Here is a 24,193-nt window from a genome sequence, read left to right as displayed (position 1 = left end):
CCATATCACCCTGCCCAGGCTCTGTAGCTTCAGCTTCACTGGAGAGGACACTCCAGCGTCATCGCAAGATGTCGATTCAACACGGGAGGAGACAGATACCGTGTCACTCCCGAGTCGGACTGCACAGCCATTCTCGGCGGTGCAGATAGACTCTTAAGAAGCTACACCATCGTCTCTCGAGACGGACGGCTGCCGACGACGACGACGACCACATGAACTTACACAGGTGATATGCTTTGCATAGATTTAATGCACATGCACAGTAGTACAAGTAAAACTGGGAAAACCTGAATAAGGTCGGTCAATGCTATCATCGTCAATATCTTGGAGCTATGCCACAGCTTTGCACAATATTACCAACCGGGGGAACTTGGGCAATGTGTACAGCGAGCTCTCTCTATTACTTCCTACAGTTGCATGTACATGTACAATTATCTCATAAAATTTTCAATCAAAAAGAGGTATAAAGCCACTGGTAGCCAGCCCTGAATATGTCTTGAATATGGGGAGAAAGAACGTGTATTAAGAAGGTAAATAAACAAAGTAAAGAGGTTAATACTTATTAAATGTTAACTGCATAATAGGGCCTATGCTGAGCATTTTACGTGCAAGACTTCAATCCTCACAACTCTCTGGGAGGTATTACTATTTATTATCATTATTTCTGTTTTCGATGAGGAAGCTGGGACTGAGAGGGTTTAAGTGTTGTTTCCCAGGGTCACAGAGTCAGAGTAGCAGGGCAGGAACCAAACTCAGATCTGGAGCCTGCGACACGCTACAAAGAACGTGGCCGGGAATGCTGGAAGCGATGAGGAAAGTGCTTCAAGGGAGGTGCACCTTGAAGGACCTTGAAAGGATCTTGGCCTTGAAGGACCAGAAAAGCTGAGCTAGCAACAAGCCAAGTGAAGGCATTTTGGACAAGAAGATGCAAAACACGCCACGTGTCTGAGAAAATGATTTGTTTTCCAGACAAGGAAACCAGTGGGCATGCCTGCTCTGCCTCCCAGAGGTAGATGGAAGCAACATTGTGGGAGGTCATGAATGTTAAGAGAATAGGATAAGATCTTCTTGGATCTAACATTAGCATTGACACTGAGAAGGCCAAGGTTGTATGTGATTACAAACATTCTCAAGGGAGCCCAGGAGTAAAGTATGGGACACCCTAGCACAAACCAATTCATTCCTAGGCCCAAAAGAGCAATGAGAAGCGATTTCTTTGGGGCAAGTTGGTAGGCGAAGGGAACCACAGAGTATATTTATGACAATGAAAGCCATAAAGTGGTTGAGACCTATCATCATAGATTCATACCCGACTATGCCTGGAATTGAATCTAGGTCCATGTGGCTACATACTCAATTATTAAGTGCCTGTCATGCAACCAGCACCATTCCAAGGACTTGGGATATTATCAATGAACAAAACACAGTGATCAAACTCCCTGACACCATGGAGCTCCCATTCTATGCTTAGTGCTTATTTCTGATCAGAAAGTTCCTTAACTATCAGAACCTAAGACGACATCTCCTTACTGTACCCTTGAGACCTCATGACCCCAGAGAGAAACACAAGTCTCTCTGGGGTGAGGCTGGGCAGCTACACTGAGGGACAGGCACAGCACTTCTGATTTAAGAGCGAGGATGATCTTACCCCCGTGTGGCTACAGGGAAACTTAAGATGGGCAGCTTGTCAGGTCTTGCCTCTGAGCTGGATCAGAAAAGGGAGATCAAAACCAAGGTGAAGGATTGGCTGTGGATCCTTGAAGATGATTCAAGTTAACCTGGGGTACCCTCTCTGTTTTCCACTCCCAAACTGGGATTAACTTTGGCATCTTCCATAAATGTACAGGAATTGGGGGCTTTCCAATCCTAGCCTGGGTAGGTACTATTTCAAGACAAATCAGAACAAGATGGCCTTGCGCTGTAAAAGCTGGAAAGCAAGACAGTAAGTAAGTACACCTGGAGATATACGTGTAGGCAGGAAATATTCTACAATACAGCCTGGTGCCTATGATGCAGAATTAGACATATGGACTTTTTTCCAGAATGCTAAAAGCAATATGCAGATGAAGAGAAAGTACTAAAAGATAAGCTGCTGGTCATGGCCTCTACAAAAGACACCTCTAAAGGTAAGTGAATAAGTCAAGAGTCAAGAGTGGGCAAATTTACTAAATATGACCCCCAACCGGGGATTTTTAATCATTGCAAGATTTTAAGTTCCCACAAGCTCAACTGTCTGGGAACAAGTATTTAAAATGTTTTTTGACTCAACAATGAAGAGATTCACTTACTCTTCTTTTTTTTTTTTAAGTATTATAAAAAGTTTGATTTAGATCCCAGTGACCTCGCCCCCGCAATGTTTTTTTGTCACATTTACAAGGATATTTAGCCATTTGCTGTAATTTGGGCTCTATTGCATACTTGTGTTAAGAAACATAGACATCTCTTGCAGTTCGACAGGAACTACTTACTCAGGTAAAAGAATCTCTACTCACTCTCCCTCTGGCAAAATTTTCTTGCTTTAGTCAAGAGGAAATCAGTGTCACAGACACAGAAATCTGTTCCCTAACTTCCAGCTGCACAGAATTGTGATGGAATGTACAGCTTTCATTCACATTTCTGGTTGTCCCTTGAGTGAGAGGTCAGCTCTGCGACTAAGCACAGCAGAGTGAGAAAGGGACCCACTACCTGCAGAATTCAGGCTTTCTAAAAAGTCACATCCATGGTTCTGAGATAACAGCCGTGCCACAAAACACAGGTTGGAGCCTGGCCTTGAGCAAGTAGCTGGGGAGCTGGGTGTGCATTCATGAATGTGTGAGTGTGTGAGCAAGAGTCCCATAAGAACTTCGATAGAGACAAGAATGTGCACAAGACAGATGACCTTGGCCTCAGAGATGGCCCGTTGGACTGAGCGGCGTTGCCAGTAAACACGTGAGCCAGCTGGTCACCGAGCTCTCGGTCTCGAGATTTAGTTCAGTTGAGGATGAGGAAGGGGATAGAAAGTGCCTCCCACAGTGGCGGGTCTAAAACTAATACTGTCAATAGCCCCTCCCTTCCATTTAACTCCTTCTTGGCTACTTTATACTCCCCCCAACCTGTAATAATTAATTTACCCAATGAAAAGCTCCATATGGGTATCGACAACTGTAAAAAGACACTCCACTGAGCCAGGAAGAGCAGGTTATGAATCATAAAGGAAATACCATATTTACTGACAGGCAAAAATTAATTCTGTAACTGAATTCTGCTTTAATATTTGACCAAAGCACCTCCATAAACCTGCCTCGGGCATGAATCCGTGCTTGTTGGCATGCGCCCAGCAAAGTGGTGCATGTTAAACGATCAAAGGGGGCAGATCTGGCTCTCGTGCAAAAAGTAGAGTATAAACAGGGCTTTCATAGGTCAGGCTGGCCGGTGGAGCAGAACAGTTTGCTCAGTAAAAAGCTGCCTCAGCTCTGGAGGTTTTTAGATTGGCTCTTTTATGACTAGGCCATTAGAAATCAATGTATTAAATTTTGACTTTTTTCACAGAGTTTAATAAGTTTCAATGCATTTGGAATAAATATATATACATACATACATATATATATTTTGGGGGGGAGGGGGTTATGTCTAGTCTTCTATAACAGCAATACTGGGTTCTTCTACAAAGTGGGAGGGGGGAGAACACCAAATACAGTAAAAGTAATTGACAAATAACTCCTCTTATGTATTTATTTACAAAATAAAGCCTTGGCAATGTACAGCATCAATTCAAAGCCCATTGGAACCCTTTAAAATTAAAAATATAATAAATTCATATAGCAAATATCATTTGTGCATTAATTATCCCCATGAATTTAATTCCATCTCTTTAAAATACACCCCCCAAATCAGTAACAGGGTAAAACAAATATACTTCCTGGCAGTATTTTCTTAGACTCTTTTCTACTTTGCGGTCTAAGCAAAACAAAATAAAACATATCTGATCAAAACATGCCCCCAGCACAGCAAAATCTACTTTGTCTATTCTTTCCAGCATCACCAAGTGAATTTGCAAGTTCTATAGACGCACCAAAATCTTCCATTTATACTATGAATTCCGATGAAAGCCAGCACTTACCATTTTTACCGTGTCCCCCCAAAATGATTAAAAAGAATATTTTGTTTTTGTTTTAAGGGCTACACCCAAAACATTTGTTTGAAAAACTTTCTGAATAGTGGCACTGCCCGATAAAACACAGGCCACAGACAGAATATCAGGTTTCCTTCTCAGCTGTCCAAAATCCCATTAGTGCCTCTTACTTCTATCTGTCTTTTGCTATAATTAGGATGGCTAAGGGTTTATCTGGGCCTTTTTTCAAAACCAGATTTCCTTCCTAGCAGCAGCAGCTGTCATTCACAAGTACCCCGAGGGTACTGTGGTACAGCAATCAGGAGTGGGAAGTGAAGGCGGACACACACACACACACACAAATACCTTCTATCTTGTATGTTTCAAAAGAGGAATCTTACCTGAGGATGATCACCCAGGTCTGGAGTCCAGCTTGTTTCAAAGAGGTTATTAACCTGCACCCCTTCTCCCTCCAGATCTGAGCTCTCTTCCTGAGGGAGCACACCTGGTGGAGTCCGCAGCATTTCTGCTTCTTGCTCTGCTTGGGTTAGAATAGCACCTTCTGGAAGGGACTGAGAATTATGATCAGGAGCTTCTGCCCTGGCAGGAGAGCCCTCCTTCTGCTCGTTCTGCATTAGTGGGTGCTTAGCAGGTTCTCTGGGATGGAGGTGGTTAAGGGTGCCTTCTGCGGCACTGTCTTTCGGGTCCGGCTTCACCTTCTTGGGTTTCCCCTTCATTCCGGGTCGCCTCGCCCTGCCAGGTTTCTCTGAGCTCCTTTTGCTCCATAAATCCGTTTCCCCAACTCTTTCCTCGGCCACCATCTCCAAACACTGGTTCATCCCTGATTTTTCTAACTCCCCAGAAAGAGGGGAAGCGAGCTCTCTCTGGGTCACTGCTTTATCCACGGCTAGCAGATGGCCCCTGGTGAATTCCTCTCCTGCTGGGTGGCTGTCTCTGGTTTCTCCCTGAGTTCCTGGATAATCATTTTCAGCAGAAGCAGTGGCTCGTTTATATCTCCCCTGGCCCGTCACCGCAGACGTCCCATCCTGGTGAGATCCCAAAGTCCGAGTCATCCCTGTTAGTGGGGCTGGGGGACTGTGGGTGGAGGCTTGGTGGCGCCTAACCCTCACTTCTGGGGATTGTGAGTGATGACCACAAAAGCCAGTGCAGACCTCCTCCGCGGGTCCAGTGTCATCTGACACCCAAGGCCCAAGACCCATTTCACTGCGCAGAGGCTCACACACCCCCAGGCCATATTTGCTGAATTCCATCTCTTCGTCATAGCTTTCTAATAAAAAAACACAGTCAGTCCCCTCCAGGTTCCTTTGCCAAACTGCATTAGAGTAGTCCGTCATTACGTCGGAACATTCCAGATACTCCAGGTCATCATCTGAAAACTCCTCAGTGCAGGTTAGGGTTATCTCTGGGCAAAGTTCATAGTCACTGTCAGAGTCGTTGCTGGAAACCTGTGAGGTGCTTTCCTCATTGACAGCGACTCTGTCACCTGGGTAAACAGATGTGGCTGCCTCTGCGAGCGGGAGGCTGCCACTAATGTATTTCAGTGCTTTGGGATTTCGCTGACCGGAGTTTAAGCCTTCATCATTGCTGAACGCGCCATCCGTTAACCTTGATGATGGGGACTGCACTGTCCCGTGGCCACATACATCTTGGTGGTCGGGGCTATGACTCGAATTAGAAAAAAGCAACCCATCTGCAATTGCCCCTGTGCTGTTCGGATTACAAACCTCTTCCGTTTGCCTTGTTCCTTTTGCGTCCAAGAGATTCTCAGAACTGGATGAGTTCATGTCATTGTTGGCCAGTAACTGGAGAGAGCCGAAAGGGTTACATGTGGAGGAGGAGGCATCAGCTGGCATGGGAGTCCCCAAGGAGAGACTCTCTTCTCCCTTAGAAGGAGGCTCTTTCTCCTCCACTTGATTTGGGTTTTTCTGCTCGGAGGGCTGTGTGTCATGGTTCGAGCCTGTGGCCCCATCCTCCTTCGGGTTAGGATCGAGTGCTGTGTTCTCTGACGAGCACTCAACATCAACGGAAGCAGAACAGCAGATCATGCCAAAGCAGTTTTTAGCAGAAATCTGGTAAACAGCAGCGTCATTTTGGGTACAGCTAGAAAGAAGAGAACAGGCAGGTAAGTTTGCCACGTTTGGACATGCATGCCAACATTTCTCACATCAGGGCACACCCAGGAAACAGGACTGTTTAGTGCACACTCGGGGACATCTGGGGTCTCCCTGGAAAGGAGGTCAGAGGTCAGAGGTAACTGGCTTCTGAGCTCCGTCTGCCCCCGTTCCGCAGAGAATCCTGGGAAACTCAGCATTTGCCCTTAAGACTTGCCACAGTCTTACCCCAAATTGAAAATGCTGAGAATTGCTTAGGGGAATGGGGGAGTGTTTTATATTCTAGTCTCGTCCCTCCTTTTATTTTAAGTCATTCTTATGCCATGGGAATTGGAAAAAGCATTATTTTCTGGGGTGAGACATGGTACAAAAGTAACTGAAGCTATTCCGCCTCCTCTAGTGGAACAGCTTAAGCAATAACTCTCTCAGGCCACGCTAAGAAGGCCTGGTTCTTGCCGGGAGACTGTAAAAATACCATACTAGGATCATGTATATGAAGAATAGTGTTCCATTTCCTCTTTAATTTAATATGACTATTAAACCCAAGCCACAGCCAGTAAGCCCCTCTGGCTGGAAATCCCTGTCCACGTGCCATCCTGACTTACGTAAACCAAGCCAGGTGTTCAGCTTTGGCCCAGCAGGGATGGACCTGAACCCCGAGTCATGCCACACCGGCTCTCCCTGCTCCTGGGGCCCCTCCCTTTATTGATGAGTTGCCTGGAGCCTTAGCGGGACCTGCTTTGCCAACCTTTCCCACTAGAGTCCTTCCCCGGCTCTGCAGTCCCAGTTAAAACCTGTCACACTTGCTTTATAATTGCAAGTCTCGCTGATCTTGTTTGGCATTATGGTAATTGTGACAGTGCTGATCTCAGGAGACACATTATCCAGCTCAGAAGTCAACGACCCTCTTCAGGAGGCAGGAGCCAGGAGTCTGGCTCTGATTTAGAGGTGATGCTTAGACCTTTATTGACTGATCTGTGTAAAATGCACACAAGCATCTGACCCAGGAGATCAGTGTTAGACAAACCAGTGTCAAATTATGTCCTATTGCCTGGTGTGTTAAGAGCTGAGGAAGAGTCAAGGAGGTGCGTGGAATGTCACGTCCAACCTGAACTACTAAAAATCCGCTGGGGCAGATGATATAAATTTCTTAGACAACCTTGCAGGTCAGTCCTGTGCTAAGTTGTATGACATAAACTGGAAGAACCAGAGTCCAAAGAAGGCACTTCAGTGGCAGCCTCTGAAATGGTGTGAACGGGGTTGAGGTTTAGAATCTTCACAAGCTGCTGGCAGGGCACCTGCACGCCCCACAGCGATTTGGCAGGAATGCAAAGCCCTCGGGGAAGAAATTTCCTGAACAATTAGCTGAGTTGCCTCCTCAGTAGCTTTTCTTTCGGCTAAAGGAGGCAGCAGCATTGCTCCCGCTCGCTGTGAAGGTCTTGCTTGCATGCTCTGGGTTCTTTCCCAAGTCATGGTTCCCCACTAAAGGAAAAGCACTCTCCGCGGCCTCAACCGAACCAGGCGGCTTCTGAGCTTGAACCTCCTGGATTGGTCTAAGCCTGAGGTTCTCAGAACTTTTTAGCAGTAGGGCCCCGTTACACTCGAGAATAATTGAAGTCTCCAAAAAACATCTGTTTTTAGCTGTGATGTCTATCAATATACACCATATTAAAACTGAGAAAAATGGAAAACATTCACTTATTCACTTAAAATAACAAAAATAAACTTATTACATATTAGAATGTAAAACATATTTTTATGAAAAATACCTCTATTTTTCCAGAACAAAGTAAAATTTCATAAGAGTCACATTGCTTTACATTGTTTTTTTGATATATCTTTAATATCTGGCTTAATAGAAAACAGCTGGATTTTTGTGTCTGATTCTGCATTCAGTGTGATGCAATATATTGTTTTGGTTGAAGTATCTGAAGAAAATCTTGTCTTACACAGATATGTAGTTGGAAAACGAAACACTTTATAGTCTTTCCATATGATTGCAGATAAGCTTCTCTGATACTATTCAAAGATTAGTTGCAGTGTGGAATTTGAAACCACATCAATAAACTTTTCATTCTTGTTACATAAAATCCATTGGTCTATCTTGCATTTTACATGCAGTTTGTACCCATGCATGATTTTGTAACATCACATATTGGTCATTTCGAAAAACTTGGTTCACAAGATCTTCCAAATATTAATGCATTTCATTATACAATATTTTAAAAATCACTTAGTCATATTACTACTGCTCTTATAAGAGTAATTTTTGAAGAATGTGAAAACTGCCAAATTTCTGATGAAGAATGCATATTTTTAAATTTCTAGTTAGGTGAATAATACAAATATTAATTTATCATAATAATGTAAGTCAATTCTGTGTTGTTATATGGTAGAAGCAGAAGGGCAAGGACATCAGCAAAATGGCAGAGTAAGGACTTCTGGAATCGTCTCCTCCGTAAAAGCAACGAGAACACTGGCAAAAGTCTGAATCAACTTTTTCAAAACTTTGAAAATTAACCGCAGTCAATGTGAGGAGTATTTATTCAAGAGGGGGATGAATACAGTTGGAGCAATTCCAAAGCACCTGTCCCAGGGAACTGTCATCGTTTGACCCATCTGGATGTTCTGCCTAAAGATCCCACTCACAAGACTATCTTTCTGTGCTCTGACTCAGAGCTCAGCTGGTATGAACACTTTTCCCTGTGGGTATTTGTCAGAAAACCATTCAGAGGCAACTCTTTAACCCTGTGGTTGCCTGAGGCAGTGGGTAACTCACTCAAACAACAGGCAAAGCTAGCGAGTGAAATGTCCAAGGGAACATTGGAAAACTCCAGCATATCCCGGGGAAACATAGACCATCCACATGTGTAAGGCTAGGAGCATGTCCAGGGCTGTGCACATGTTCAGGAAGGACCTGAGATACATAAAGGTCTCACCTCCACCCGACGTTAAGGCTCTGTGCTAGTGGAAGTGAAGGCTAAGGCAGAACTGCCAACTGCCTGGCCGTGTTGAAGGCATGCATGCCCCAACACGTGCACAGATCCCCTCAGCAAAAACTAGCAGAGTTATTGGTTCCAGGCATCTAAGGAAATATCTGACCGATCACTAGTTGACCACCAAGCAAACTGGGCAGAGGTTCAGTGGTCACAAGCAGCAAAGAATACTGATTTTTAAAGAATTAGTTCAGAACATTTATTAAACATACAAACAACACCAAACTCTGTGAAGTGGAATCTTATTTCCAGAGTTGCTACATTATATTGTTTAAAATGTCCATTTTTCACAAGAAAAATATGAGATATGCAAAGAAAGAATAAAGCGTGGACCATACATACACAGGCAAGAAAAGTGCCAATAGAAACTGTCCCCAAACTTGCTAGATAAAGATTTTAAATTAGCTATTTTAAGTATGTTCAAGGAACTAAAAGAAAACACATCTAAAGAATTAAAGAAGTGATTCTCAACCTTCCTAATGCCACGACCCTTTAATACAGATCCTCATGGTGTGGTGACCCCCAACCATAACTAAAGCATAGCGATTAATCACAAAAACAATATGTAATTATATATGTGTTTTCCAATGGTCTTAGGCAACCCCTGTGAAAGGGTCGTTCGACCCCCAAAGGGGTCGTGACCCACAGGTTGAGAACTGCTGAATTAAAGCAAAGTATGAGAACAATGTCTCGATAAAGGCATAGAAATTATGAATGAAAACCAAATAGAAATTCTAAAGTTGAAAAGTATAACTGAAGTGCAGTTAACTAGAGAGTTCAACAGCAGATTTGAGCAGACAATAAAGAAACAGTGAACTTGAAGATGATCAATTGAAATGATCTTGTCTTAGGAACAAAGAGAAAAAGAATGGAGAAAAGTGAACAGAGTCTCAGAGACCCTTGGGACACCTTCAAGCTTACAACATATCCATAATGAGAGTCCCAGAAAGAAGGGAAAGAGGACTGCAACGATAGCTTAAAAACTTAGATTTTAAAAAAAAATTGAGATCGAGTTGACATTAACATAGTAGTTTCAAGTATACAACATAATGATTTGATTTTTATATAGGTTGTGAAATGGTCACCACAATAAATCTAGTTAACAACCTCACCACACAAGGTTACAAATTATTGCGATGAGAACTTTTAAGATCTACTCTTTTAGCATCTTTCAGATATACAACAGCGTGTACAGCCACCATGCTATACATTACATCCCCAACACTGATTTACTTTATAACTGAAAGTTTGTACCTTCTGAAAAAGCTTGGATTTTTATCGTTAACAGCACGGACACTTTTAGTATTCCTTAAAGTGGCAGACCTCCATGGTTCATTTTTGAGAAAATGTTTGCCAAATACCCAAGGTTCAATAACCACCATTTGTCCGTTGTTATTTCAAGTAAAAATTATACTCCATGAAAAAAAGTGGCTAGTTTAGCTTGCAACTTAAACAACCATACAGGTGCTTTTCCTCAAGATGACCATCATCTCCAGGAAATTCTGCAGACCTCCCATTTCATTACACAGTAGTTAAAAGGGCTTCTACTGAGTTGTCAAGATTTGGTAAAATTAGCAGTTTTTACTGATGCATCAAGAACATTAGTAAGTCAAGTTTTCTGGGTTTTGGTTTGTTTTGAACTGTGACTGTTATAGAATTCTATGATGACTAGTATAGTTTGGGGCCACAAACTATAGCATGCCTAGATTGGTGCTAAGACACCCACAGTTTTACCATCAGTATACATGTGAGAAAGGCAAATAATGTCTCAGCACTTTTGAGATAATAGATTTGACCTCTCACAGTCTAACAGCTGCCAGAGAAGTGACGTTGAACTCTGGACAATGGCACTAGCAGGGAGGGCTGACAGTCTTGGTCGGTAGAGTCATTGACACGCCCTCTTAGGCAGAAGACAATCTCCTTGGCCTTCAATCTCATGATTTAGAAAGAAACAGACCTATGTCTGGGTTCCACCCCTCAGAGATTCTGGTTCGATGCTCAAAACATGAGTCTCCATGATTTAATTATGGGCAGGAGGAGGCTGGTTTGGTCAATGCTGGTAGTGAGGAGGGCAGGGGGCTGATCCTGCCAACTTGGGGTGGTTTTGTGCCAGGGAACCAGGGTTATAAATGGGGGTGAGAATGAAGAGCACAGGGAAAACAGCCATAGGACTAGCAACCCTAGAAAATAAGAATAAGAACACAAAGGGTTGGGAAACAGAACGCAACAATTGTAAAAAGAAGACAAGGAATCTTTTTTCCTCTCTAACTACCAGAGCAATAGACCCATGGAAATGGATATGCTTTTAAATCCCTTCATTTTAATCATCATCATCATCACCATAACACCTAAGGGCGTTGTGTTTTCCCGTGCATTATTTCATGCATCTATTTATTCACGATTCCACCGGCACAACTCAAATAAAATAGATTACTTCTGTGTGGACTGAAAAGTGGGTTCCTCAGCTCACGTTGCTGTTCTGCCTTTTGTCTCCTGAAGGGCCTTTCTCTGCTCCCCCAGAAAACTCTTCCAACAATATTAAATCACTGAATTTGAAACTGTGCCACGTGACCGGGCTCCCTGAAGACAGACTGTTGGCTGGAGGTAAGATTTGGAATCCTCTCTGGATTTCAGATATTATTCTATTGCATTATGTACGCCACTTCCCAGTGGAAGAAAGCAAGATCTGGGGAGGGAATGTCTGCAGCCTTCACCCATGGAGGCAGGAGTGCAGGGGTGAGGAGGCCTCTGCAGTGTCCCATCCCACCCCCCCACCCCCACGAGGCTGTGAATTTTCTGAGCCTTGCCTTCTCATGCACCAGGGAGGGGGGAGAGAGCTCAGCTCAATAAATACTTACGTGATGACATCGCGTCCTTGCCGCAGCCATAGCGCCAGGTGAAGGTCAATATTTTCTTACACTAGCGTCTGTATTACTTGCCTCACTGCTGCTATCAATGTTATTAACTGAATTATTCAGAATAACTAAAAGAATAAGAAAGGCTTAGGTTTTTCATGCCCCAAAGCTTTGTTGGTTACGGAGACAGAAGAATTCTAATGGTAGAGACACAGAGAATTTCTGGATCGCATTTTCTATAAGCGACTAGAAACATTTCAAAACAGACGAGAAGATTCCTCATACACTTACCAATTTATTCAGTTGTTTACCCAATAAAACAGATGTAGTGACCCCACATCTGAAGAGCTGAGAGGGGCCTTGAACTGTGCTGCTTTGGGGCCTGTCTGCTTTATACCTTCTCTGTGCCCTTCCCCTGTTCTGCTCTGTATGGGGGCTCGGGGGGACTGACCCATTCACACATCCCCAGCTGCCAGGACCACTGGCTTCCTGCTGCATGTAACCAGAGGGAGGTAAGGGATGGGCAGGTGGGAAGAAGGGTGAAGCCAGCCTCAGGTGGCATTTCTAGTAGGTTCCCCCACTTCAGGAGCTCGAGGTCCCAGAGGACAGGCCCACCAGGGTTCTAGCTTCTGCCCATGACTGGTGACGGAGGACCAGGAGTGCTGCTGTATCCCTTCATCACTGCAGCTTTAGATGCGCTGTCTTCCTACTGATGCTAATCTTGGGGTGACCTCACTGGGGGAGGGGTGAGCTGAAAGCTAGGGCCACTACATTATTCACTGTTTACACAGGACACTTGAGAGAGTGAGAAGAGATGCAGTTAATCCTTGCATCAAGACCACGGGCAGAAACTGTGGCCCATCGGGGACGCTGAGGCTGACCCAGGCAAATCGGGAGGCATGGTCACCCCCAGGAGGTGGGCAGGGCCCAGAGCATGGAAGATTTTCCTTCCCTGAGTGGGAGTTTGGACCTCAGCTCCAGCTCACGGGGACAGACGTAGTTCACATGTTGCCCATCGAATGTGTGACGTTGGACGAGCTACTAAATGGCTCGGGACAGAATTGTACCTACACCAGAGGTGACGTGAGAATTAGGGGAATTAATGCCTATAAAGTGCTTGAAGCGGGGCCTGGCTCTCAGTAAGCACTGAATCAGTAGTTTTCAGCTCACTCAAGTGCTTTTTAAAATTACCGGCCCCAGAGGACTTTCAGGGCAGGAATGGCTACCTATGAGAATATCCTCTCGGATTCACGTCCTGATACATTGGTCCAAACCCACAGAATGCGACCCACCAAGACTGTGCCCTGATGTCAGCCATAGACTTGGGAGGATCATGATTTGTGAGCGGAGGTTCATCAGTTGTAACAAATGGCCCACTCTGGTGGGTGACCTTGATTGTGGGAGAGTCTGTGTGGGGGTGGGGGGAGCAGAAGCTTGTGTGGAAACTCTGTACTTTCTGTTCAGTTTTGTTGAAAACCCAGAACTGCTCTTAAAAATGAAGTCTATTTTTAAAAAGGGAAAAATACCAGTGCCGGGGCCCCAGCAAAAAAATGTAACTAAGCAGCATGGTGGAGTAAAGGCCTCGGCCACAGGTGTCCTTAAAGCTCCCCAGGTGGTTCCAACAGGCAGCCAAAGCTCTGAAGCACTGAGCTGAGCGGCTGTCACTTCTTGTAGGCATGCGGTGAAGGAGGTGGGGACCCAGGGCAATAATGCCTGGGACAGATCTCTTGCCTGGGCATATATGGAAAGTGGTTTCCTGGCTCTGTTTCCTGGCACTGAGCTTTTGACAGGTTTTTGAAGCCTCTGGGGGCAAGGCAGGCTGACCGGACGTTTTTTAAATAAGAAATGAGCACATTGACTTCAGAAAGGAAATCATTCTCTGGCACTACTACTATCAGGCTTATTTAACAGATGACCAACCCCTCCACCTCCCAGCAGGCCACCAAGCTAGCATAGTGTCCCAAATGGTCTCCAGAGCATGTTGAAGGTGGGACAGAAAACAATGTGGCACTGGACACTGACCCACCCAGAGGACCCAGAGCTCCTTTGGAAAAGCAGGTTTGCTCAGAAGTCTGAAGGACTAATACTAATTCATCAAACACCCAGCATGCCCAAACCAAACTTGATTTTCCTATTCAAACCTGCTTCTCCTCTCAAAAAATCCTTAGAGCGGGGCTTGTGCACTGATGTGCTCACGAAGTGCCTGGGAGCTCGTTAAAACTCAGAATCTGATTGGCTAGGTCAGGGCTGGGGACCAGGACGCTGGCATTCTAACAAGCCCCCTGGGGGGCCGCTGCTGCTGCTGATCTAAATCAGCTTCGTGCGGTGAGGTCTTCGAGTCACTTCCTGCTCTGGGACTCCAGATGTCTATGAAGAGGGAGAGTCCCTTTGTTAGAGTCTCAGAAAAAAATATCAGCTGTCGCTCGACTCACTGCTCAATTTGAGCTGAGTTCCCAGTTCCGTGCCTGACAAGCTGACCCCTGCATGCAACTCTGTGGGTGTTCAAGTTGGGTTTTGCTTTTTTAATAAAAACTAATTGCTGGGCTCAGTCAGGGGCAATGCACAGAACTAGTCCTGAGGGCTTCTCTGTTCAAAGCCACCCGGCAGGCGGGTCAAGAAAGAAACTCATCATAATTTAATTGCTACTCTTGGCCCGGGGCGCTGTCATCAGAGCCTCAGTGCTGGCTGCGTCCCTCTTTGTCATCTCCGCGGCGCCATGTGATTCTGCCTCTGCCTTGCTCCCATCTCCTGGTGCCCGCTGGATGACTAGCAGTGTGACAGGAAAGCAGGGAACCAAGCTGGTGACTGGAAAGAGCAGACCCAAGTTGGGGGGAGGCTGGTCGGGGGTGGCGAGGAGGACAAGTCCCCACCCTTTTGGAGCAGCAGCCCAGGGAATGGGAATGCCAAGGACAGAAAGGTGGGGCACATAGTGACTAAACGCTCAGGCTTCCTGGAACTCAGTGGGTGACATGTGGCCTTCTCCCACAGCGCTGTTCAGCATATTTCCTGGCTTCACAATCCCCTCAAACAGGGTAGCCTCTAAAGTGCCACTAGGCTGGCTGTTGTCATCCACATCATTTCTGCCCATGGAATGACTCTGCACCGGAGGAAAACCTTCTCTTTGACCCTCTTAGGCTCCCTGGCTGGGTCTGAAAATTAAACGGACAAGGACAGAGTAATGGGAGAGAAGCGTACGACTTTTATTGAATTTGTACATGTATGTGGGAGCTTTCACACGGGAATGAAGACCTGAAGAAGTGACCAGAGCAGGCAGCTTTTAAACTTTGTAGACAAAGAAACAATGAATGTGTAAAGAATGGACAAGACAACAGGGTTTGGATCAGAGCAATAAACAGTGAAGAAGGAACGTGGAAGATCGGGGTTGGTTTAACAAGGTTTGTTTGTACAGATTTATTGGCCCCAAATTCCCTGTCTCTGATGATGAGAATGTCTTCCCTCTCTGGGAGTTATGACCTGTTTCAGGGAAGAAAGTGGGGTGGGCAGAGCGATCTCCCGGCTTCTGCCTTTTTAAAAAATACTCACCTGAGGAAATTTACTGATTTTAGAGAGAGGGGAGGTGGGGAAGAGAGAGACAGACAGATAGACATCGATGTGACAGAGAAACATTGATCAGTTGCCTTTCATATGCCCCCAACCAGGGACTGAACCCACAACCCAGGCATGTGCCCTGACCAGGAATCGAACCTGCGACCTTTCGATTTGCAGTACCATGCCCAACCCACTGAGCCACCTGGCCAGGGCACTTCTGCCATTTTTAAAGAATTTCTTCAAACAAAGATATTTAATATGCCAGGAGCCATATTTGGGGACAAGGGGTCCCAAACCCCATCAGCTCTCCCCCCCCCCCCGCCCCGAGGCAAGATTCAGTGAAGAACATAATGAAAGCACCGAGTACATTGTGTGATTAACTCCTCCCACAAATCCATAGTGAATGCCTGCTGAGGCCAGGCTCTGAGCTGGGCACTAGACAGACAGCAGGGAACAGATCCAGCTGGGGGAGGCTAACGATGAACGAAAACACAAATGAATATGCATCGTGACTGGAAATAACCCAGGTGTCCAGCACAGGTGAGTGGAGTAACAAATTCTGGCAGGTCCAGATGACGAAACACTGAAACACTGCTCAACAACACAGATACACCAAACAACACAGATGATTCTTGAAATAGTGGAGTGAAAGGAGCCAGACACAAAACAGCATGTATTCTATGATTTCATTTACATAAAGTTCTAGAAAAGACTATAAAAAAATTAGAAACTCATCCCCAGTGACCACAAGCAGAATGGCTGTTGGGTGAGGATGGGTGGGCAGACAGTGGTCGGAAAGCAGGATTGCCAAGGGGCACTGAAAAAAATATTCTGGGGGTGATATTTATGTTCACTGTCTTGATGGTGGTGATGGTTTCATGGGTGTGTGCATGTGTCAAAGTCTGACCAAACCGAACGCTTCAAATATGTGCAGTTTGTCGTATATCAGTAACACCTACAGAAATCTGTTCGATATCTGTGTGTATACATACATACACACAATGTCATGTGCTATGTGAAAAATAGAGCAAGTTAGGGAAGAAAGAACATATTGGGGGCAGATGGTGCTACTTTAAATGGCTGGTCAGAGAAGAGCTCAGTGATTGGGTGATTTTGGGCAGAAACCTGAAGAAAGTAAGAGAACTAGCTATGGACTATCTGGGGAAAGAACATTCCAGGTAGAAGGAAGAGCATGGACAAAGGCCCTGTGGCAGCAAGTTACTAGGCCTGATTAACACCTTTGAGCTCTGTAATGGCTCAGAACTGAGTTAATGGTTCAAGATCTGTTCTAAATAATTGCCCCAAGCTTCATGTACAATCTTGAATCTGTCCTGCCTCCCCAGGGAAAGTCTGTGTCTTTGGCCTGATCCTGGCTTCTCAGTGCCTGTAGAAGCAGAAGCCATGCTACACCAACTCTGGAATCTGAATTCAGAGATCAGTCGGGCCTCATCTTGTTTAAAATGGACAGGCAGCCTGATTCTACTTTCAAACTCTCATGACTGAAGTTGCCTGTGTCTATCTAACAAAACACAGGAGACCTCAGTGTAAAAAGTTAACATTTACTTAGCATTTGCTGAGTGCCGGGCACTGTTCAAAAAAACCTTATGTGGTTTATTTCAATCTTTACTGAACCTTCTAGGTAGATACTATTATTATTTCCACTCTATAAATATAGAATCAAGGTAGGTAGAGGCTAAGCAACTTGCCAATTAAGAAGTAGGGCCAAGACTTGAACCCAGGCAGTAGGACTGTAAAGCCAGCCCTCTTGAGTATCCACATATAATCTCACAGAGTGCTACAAAATCTCTTGATTCTTAACTAATAGGCCCCTCTGGACACTTTCCATATTTGGCCTGAATTGTGTTTGCCAACATTCATAGGTTGAAGCCATAACCCCCAATGTGATGGTCTTTGGAAATGAGGACTTTGGGAGAGATTAGGTTGAGATGAGATCCTGAGGGTGGGGGTCCTCATGAAAGGATTAGTGGCCTTTTATAAGAACAAATACCAGAGTTTGCGGGCTCTCTCTTTCTCCCATGTGAGGATATAGCAGGAAGGCAGTTGTCTATAAGCCAGGGAGAGGGTCCTCACCAGACCCCCACCATGCTGGTGCCCTGATCTCAGACTTCCACCCTCAAGAACTGTGAGAAATCAATTTCTTTTGTTGAAGCCCCCTGGTCTGTGGTATTTTTGAGCTGACTAATATAGTCAGGGACAGGGGCACAGGTTAAGCCCATTCTTGGGTTTCTCTGGGGCTCAGGTGTGGGCTGATGTCTCAGGAGCTGAGGGGTTGAAGGTGCTGGGACTGTCCCAACCTTGTCGTTTTCAGAAAATGGAACTGCTGCCTGCATTTTGGAGAGGGTAAGCCAGCCAGGTAATCAGAAGGGATCAAGTCTGGAAGCAGGCAGAGAGCATGCATGGGGTCCAGGGCAAATGGAATTTCACAGAAAACTGTAGACAGAGCCACGGGAAGGTGGAGTGAGGAGGCAGGGGCCGGGAGGCTTCCGGGCGATGGCGCAAAGGCGGAGGGAAATCTCATGGGAGATCCTACGCTGAGTGCAGGACAGGCCGAAAATGGGGCTGGCTGGCCAGGACAAAGGCACATGTTCCCAGACCAAACCTTGTTCTCAGTCCTGCGCCCCCAGCTGCCTCTCCTCAGAGCTGGAACAAAGCCATCCTGGGACTCACAAGGCCCAGTCTGATTCCACTCTGCCCCCAACTGTTTGCCTTTGTCAAGTGACTTCTTTATGATGGTCACCTTGAAGAGGGAGTCAGTCAAATAAGGGCAAGTGCCAGCTGCGATTTTCACATTAGCAAGGCTCCCCCCCTTGTCAGTCCTCAGAAATGTCAGACCATGATGCTGTGATGACCAAGACTGAACCCTGGTTAGCCCCCAAACTGGTCTGCTCTGAGTTCTCAGGAGGGGTCAATGGAGTGGCATTTTCAGCGATATTCAGTGTGTACCCCATTTCTAATGATCAGTTCGCCTTTCTCTAGCTGTCCCAAGGCCTTCGGAGGGCTTTTGGAGCATTCTGTCACCTGCCCCCAAACTAACACTGATTTTCCCTGAGAGTTAGCAGCACGTGGGAGCAAGCACCCAAGTCCTGCCCCCAGGAAAAGATGAGTGTCCCGGGGCAACTCCCAGAACCATTCACGCCTCTGGGACACTTCGTACCAAATCGGAATTGGAATGTGCCGACAGGTGGTGGGTCCCAGCAGCACCTATCACCCTGGGAACTGAATGGCAGTGTCACGTCAGACCCTCAGGACTCATTCAGGAAATGCTCCAGGCTGGTCTGAGGAAAGGCCAGGATGCCACCTGCTGAGTCCATTCAGGAAAAATGATGCCACCTGGGCTCTGTGCTGGGAACACAGAGGCCTTGTGGGTGCCGAAAAGTTGTAGTAGTCATCCTTAACACTTATTACACCTACTTAAGCTCATGGGAACACTGAGTTCACAAAATGCTTTCCAACATTGAATGAAATGCCTTTTCTGTCTTAGCCAAGATCAGCAAGATTAAGTCATCTTTATTTCTACCCAATGATTCCTTGATCAAACATGTTAATTATATTTTATCTTCCAAGAGGGAAATAATGAAGAGGGACACTGTTGCCAAACTAAGCTACCTTTCTTACCTCCAAATTATCCTATTTCTATTTAGTTCAGTGTGAGGAACACGTTCAAAGTGCAAAAAGTATTATTGATAGCATATTCTAAACTCTTTGTACATGTTGACTTAATCCCCACACCAACTCTTTAAAGCAGGTACTGTCATTATCCCATTTTGCAGATGAGGAAACGGAGATACAGAGAGGTGAAGTGACTTGCTCAAGATGATAGAGCATGTAAGAGATAAATCTGGGATTTAAAGCCAGACAACTTGGCTTCAGAGCCTTGCTCTCAATGGTGGAAAGAACCTCCTGCCCTTTGTAAGTGAACTCGATGGTGACAGTTCTACCTTTAGCACGATGTGTGCCTTGAGGGTTTCTTGAGAGTTTCTTCTAGGGACGGAGGTATTTTTAACTGGTTCACCTACACTCATTTGCCCAGGCTCACTCACCACCAATAACTCGTGTTGTTAGCTGCCTGCAGAATCGTGTATAGAAAGAGGCTGATGGCACCTGCAGGGGCCAAAGTCTTTGACTCAGACAGTAAGTACTTATGAACAACTCTGCCCACTACAAACCAGGGTGGCTTTGGGAATGTAACAGAGGCCCCTGGGGTCTGTCTGTTCCCTCCAATGTCACTTTTACCTTCCAAAAACCATACAAACAGGGTTTCAGATACACATGTGACTCAACAGCTTCACCATGCGTGTCTGGGTTACAGCTGTCCTATTAAACATCCATTTCCTTCTAGTCTTTGAAAGTTCTCCACTGATTCTGAGACTTTTCGACACTATTCCTGTACAGTGATTCTGGCTCTAAACACACCTGGTGTGCTAAGCCAGGGCAGAGTGATTCCTTCAGAGAGATTCTGGGGACCAAACGCTTTCAGGAAGCAGGTCATAAAATGATGTTAATTACCAACCAATAACAACTAGCATTTGTCCCAGGTTAACGTGCATACTTTCCCAATCACTTTGCATGGGTAATCTTGTCAAAATCACAATTTTTTCTTTTACTCAGGAAGAAACTGAGTCACAGAGAAATTAATTGACTTGTTTAAAGCCAGACAGCTAATAAGTAGCAGAGCAGGAAAAAAAAAAAAAAAAAGGAAAAACATGGTCTTAGAGGAAGGACCTGGAGAATTTTATCATTTCCTAACAGATGAGGCTGTAAGGGATAGAAAATAATAGAAATGCAGCCCCCCCACCCCCAGGAGTTGACATTCTAACAGAGAGAACATAAACGAAGTAGAAGCCACTAACTTAACAGAACCAGTGTTTATTGAGCACATGCTATGTGCCGGTCACTCTAGGTACTGGGGAGATAGCAGCCTCATGGAGCATCCAGTCTATTGGGGAGACAAAAACCAAATAAAAGAATATTGTAAAGAAAAGTGACATGAGGTGAGTGCCAAGTTGTATTATAGACGGTGATTCGAGAAGATTCCTCTGAGGCAGTTAGAGCAGTGAGACAGTAAATACTTGGGAAAAAGCAACCATTTGCAGGAGCCTGGGATTGGTCCACGCAGCCCTGGTATCTGTGCCTCTATGCTCCAGGTGGGCTGGAGATTGCAGTGTGAGAGGGGGCCTGTTCTGGGCAAAGACATGGGAGTGCGCACGCGGGACGGGGCCTGGTGCTGGTGAGGGTGGCCAGCTGCTCCATCTGACCCCTGCACGTGAGCAGGAGGGAAGGGAGAAGAGTTTGGAAACGTACATGTGTGGGGAATGCCAGAGAATGTCTACCACCTAACGTCTCTCAAGCTTGACCTTGACCCCTCCCCCTGCTGTCTTTGTTCAGGCTCACCCTCCAATCTGGTCTCAAACTATAGTCAGAGGGACATTCTCAAACGTTCCCATCCGTGACCCTGCGCTGCCCCCAAACTCCTTCACAGACTGGGCATCATTTTCAGGAGAAAGGTGCAGACTCCTCCACTGTGGCACCTGGGGCCCCAGGATCCGGCCCCACCTGCCCCCGCTTCAAGCTGCTCAGCCTCCAGGAGCCCCTCCCTGGGCCCTGGCAGGGACCGACTGCACTGCAGGCCCGGACATTTCTCCTGGTTTTTGTCCCCACCAGGCTCTCTGCAGGGCCTGCCCCGCCCCCACCCTGTCCCAGCCACTGCCAGGGCCGAGCTGATGGAGGGGGGGCAGCTTTGTCCCCTCCCTCTACCTCAGGTGCACCTGCCCTGTCCACCTGCCCTTCCCCTCCGTCCTACCCCACTTGCCATCTACGCTCCTCTCAGTACAGCAGGTCGTGATTGTGACTTTGAGGAGAGGAGTATCTCTCTCTAGGTGTGGGTTCCTGGACAGATTTTTTTTTTTTTTAATTATTTGTCTGTTGATTTTTTTGTTTATTTATTTTTAGAGAGAGGGGAAAGGAGAAAGAGAGGGAGAGAAACATCACTGTGTGGTTGCCTCTCACTCGCGCCCCCAACTGGGGATCTGACGTGCAACCTAATCATGTGCCCTGACTGGGAATCGAACCAGCAACACTTGGCTCGCAGGCCGATGCTCTATCCACTGAGCCACAGCAGCCAGGGCCCTGGACAGATTTTTATCTGTTGCTTTGCTGCCTTTCTTTAAATTGTGTTCATCAGAGACCATAATTCCCCACGTGCATGCCCGTCACAGCCTGCTTTCACTCTGAGGTCAAAAATATCTACCTACATTTTCTTCCCCTCCTCTCAACCCCCATGACTTTGGGGGAAAACAATTTTTTTTTTACGCTGCAGTGCAAAACATGCTATTATTGGTGTTTCCCTCACTTGGAATGTTTTCTTGGCTTTCCACTCCTCTTGCCTGCCAAGCACACTTGACCTGTGGAAGGTGAAGGTCATGCCAGCACCAGTCAATCTCGTCTAAGCCATTTCATCTGCCCCACGTACAGTACAGTTTCACGAGATGGGAGTGGTATGAGGAGAAAGGATCAGAGGCCCATAAATATGGCAGCAGGGCTGTTGACCTCTGAGCAGAACTGCAGATTAGTTGTTAAACTGTGAAAGGCCCTTGAAGAAGACAGACACAGCTTTTAAGTACCTAAGAGCACAGATTTGGGGACCCAAAGACTACATCCAGGTAAAGAAAGGGAAATACTTTTCTTTGGGGAGCCATGAGCTAATCTGGTGGTTTACGGTGTATTGATAATGGCAAGAAAATGTGAGACGATTATTATAACTCACAACTAACTCTTAATTTCTTTAAGGCATTTGCACAAAACACCATTCATTTTCTAAGCGGCATTTAACAGACTGGTAAAAGTTGAACTACTTGGCAGGTGAATGTTTTACATGTTAAGCATTTTTCCATCTCAGGCAACACATTGGAATGACCAGGGCTTGGACTGAATTAGTCAAGGGTAAAGGCCAGGCATTAGTGGGTTTTAAAAGCTCCCCAGGCAATGCTAATGGGCAGCGGCAGTTCAGAACTACTGGTGTAAAAAGTCAGAATGTTCAAAGATCTTTAGTTCCCAGCGTATTTACCACTAAGCAGAAAATGCCACTGCCGTCCATTACTGTATGCCCTGCCATTCCTCCTTGCATTGGGGCTGAATGCTTTTCCCAGTAGATGGGCTACTTTTCAAAATGGCAGGCCGGGAGTGCATTCTGTCACATTGCATCTTAATTTTACATAAACCGCTGCCCCACTGGACTTCGGAGCAGAGACGAGGACCCCCTGCCCCTTCCACAGCACAAGTTCTCATCCTAAGTTTCTCGCCCAGGTGTCTGGCGTCTGGGTGGCTCCTATTTTAGCCTGCCCTCCTGCTCCCGAGGTCTTCTCATTCCTCTGCCCTTAACCCCTGAAGACCCTACAAATATTTATGTTGCCTATTTCCCTGGTCCTATATAGACATCAAATAACATTAATAGCAAATCTTAATTTTTAAATGGCATCCTGTCAGTAAGAGCTTCTCTGCTGACTAAAAAGTGAGTATAGTTCTTTATCTTAGTATGAGGCTAAAATTAATCAACCAAAACACATGTATTGAATGCTCAGGTGGATGGAAAGACAAGGGTGAAAAACAAAGAAGTACAGTGGGTAGATATCCCCAAAGACCTTATCATTTAGGCCAGGGGGGTGACAAACTATAGACCTCCCCAACCCCTGGCTAATTCTGTCCCTGACCTGTTTCTGTAACTAAAATTTTATTGGAACACTGCCATGCTTTTAAAATATATATATATATATATTGTCTATAGCTGCTTCTGCATTACAATGGCATAGCCGAGTAGTTATGAAAGGGACCATCTGGCCTCCTTAGCCTAAAAAGTTTACTGTCTAGCTTTTTATAGAAAAAGTCTGCCAATGCTGATCTAAACAAACTAACAACAGTGTGTGTGTGTGTGTGTGTGTGTGTGTGTGTGTGTGTGTGTGTGTGTGTGTCTGTGCGCGCACTCACCATCCTTTGAGCCAATATATGTTGTGGGCACTGTGTTAGGCTCCAGGAAATGCATTCATGTAAAACAGAGAGGATTTCTGCCTCTAGGAGGCCCACCGTCACTATCAGTCCCTCCTGAAAATAAAGAAACACCCAAAAGGAGGCCTGTGGAAAGGAGAGGAAAATGTTTGAGGCTGGTCAGATCCACGGGTAACTTCTGTAAAATCGCCTGTGAACCACAGAGGTGGATTCTAAGTTGAAGAGAGTGAAGAGGAGAGAGGGGAAGGCCTTGGCAAAAGGGGGAAGAAGAAGCAGGAAAATCCAATCCGTGGATGAAGGGCCAGCAATGTACATTGAAGTGAGAGGGGATGATTTGTTCACCACTTGTCTTCAGTGCTGAACTTGAGGTTGTCTGAGGGTGTGGACAATGTTTATATTGCTCGCCTCTATCCCTAAATTAAGCAGCATGCCTGCCATAGAGTAGTGGCTGGGAGACTATTATTTAAAGAATTAAATATTAGATGAAGAAATAGATGTCTTGAATATAAGGTCAGGTATATTCTAAACCAGCTGAACCAGGCATTTCAACCA

The 24,193-nt window shown here is 45.7% G+C and overlaps 1 protein-coding gene and 1 long non-coding RNA gene across 3 annotated transcripts in view; one reads left to right on the top strand and one right to left on the bottom strand.

The window, feature by feature from the left end:
* Positions 1–24,193, bottom strand: part of ALPK2 (alpha kinase 2) — a 90,747-nt gene that overhangs the window by 48,154 nt on the left and 18,400 nt on the right. For both annotated transcript variants that reach the window (XM_090285439.1, XM_090285440.1), the window contains exon 4: positions 4,492–6,211. In XM_090285439.1, the coding sequence (XP_090141565.1) occupies positions 4,492–6,211 (1,720 nt within the window). The remainder of the gene's footprint in view (positions 1–4,491; positions 6,212–24,193) is intronic.
* Positions 1,931–11,776, top strand: LOC150002515 (uncharacterized). Its single transcript, XR_016512703.1, has 3 exons — positions 1,931–2,126; positions 8,619–8,909; positions 11,718–11,776. It is a non-coding gene; the product is annotated as an uncharacterized LOC150002515 (long non-coding RNA).

This window comes from Furipterus horrens, unplaced genomic scaffold (genome assembly GCF_987537825.1).
Source record: "Furipterus horrens unplaced genomic scaffold, mFurHor1.1.pri manual_scaffold_8, whole genome shotgun sequence".
In the NCBI taxonomy this organism is placed as follows: Eukaryota; Metazoa; Chordata; class Mammalia; order Chiroptera; family Furipteridae; genus Furipterus; species Furipterus horrens.
This window is presented reverse-complemented; position numbering and strand designations above follow the sequence as displayed.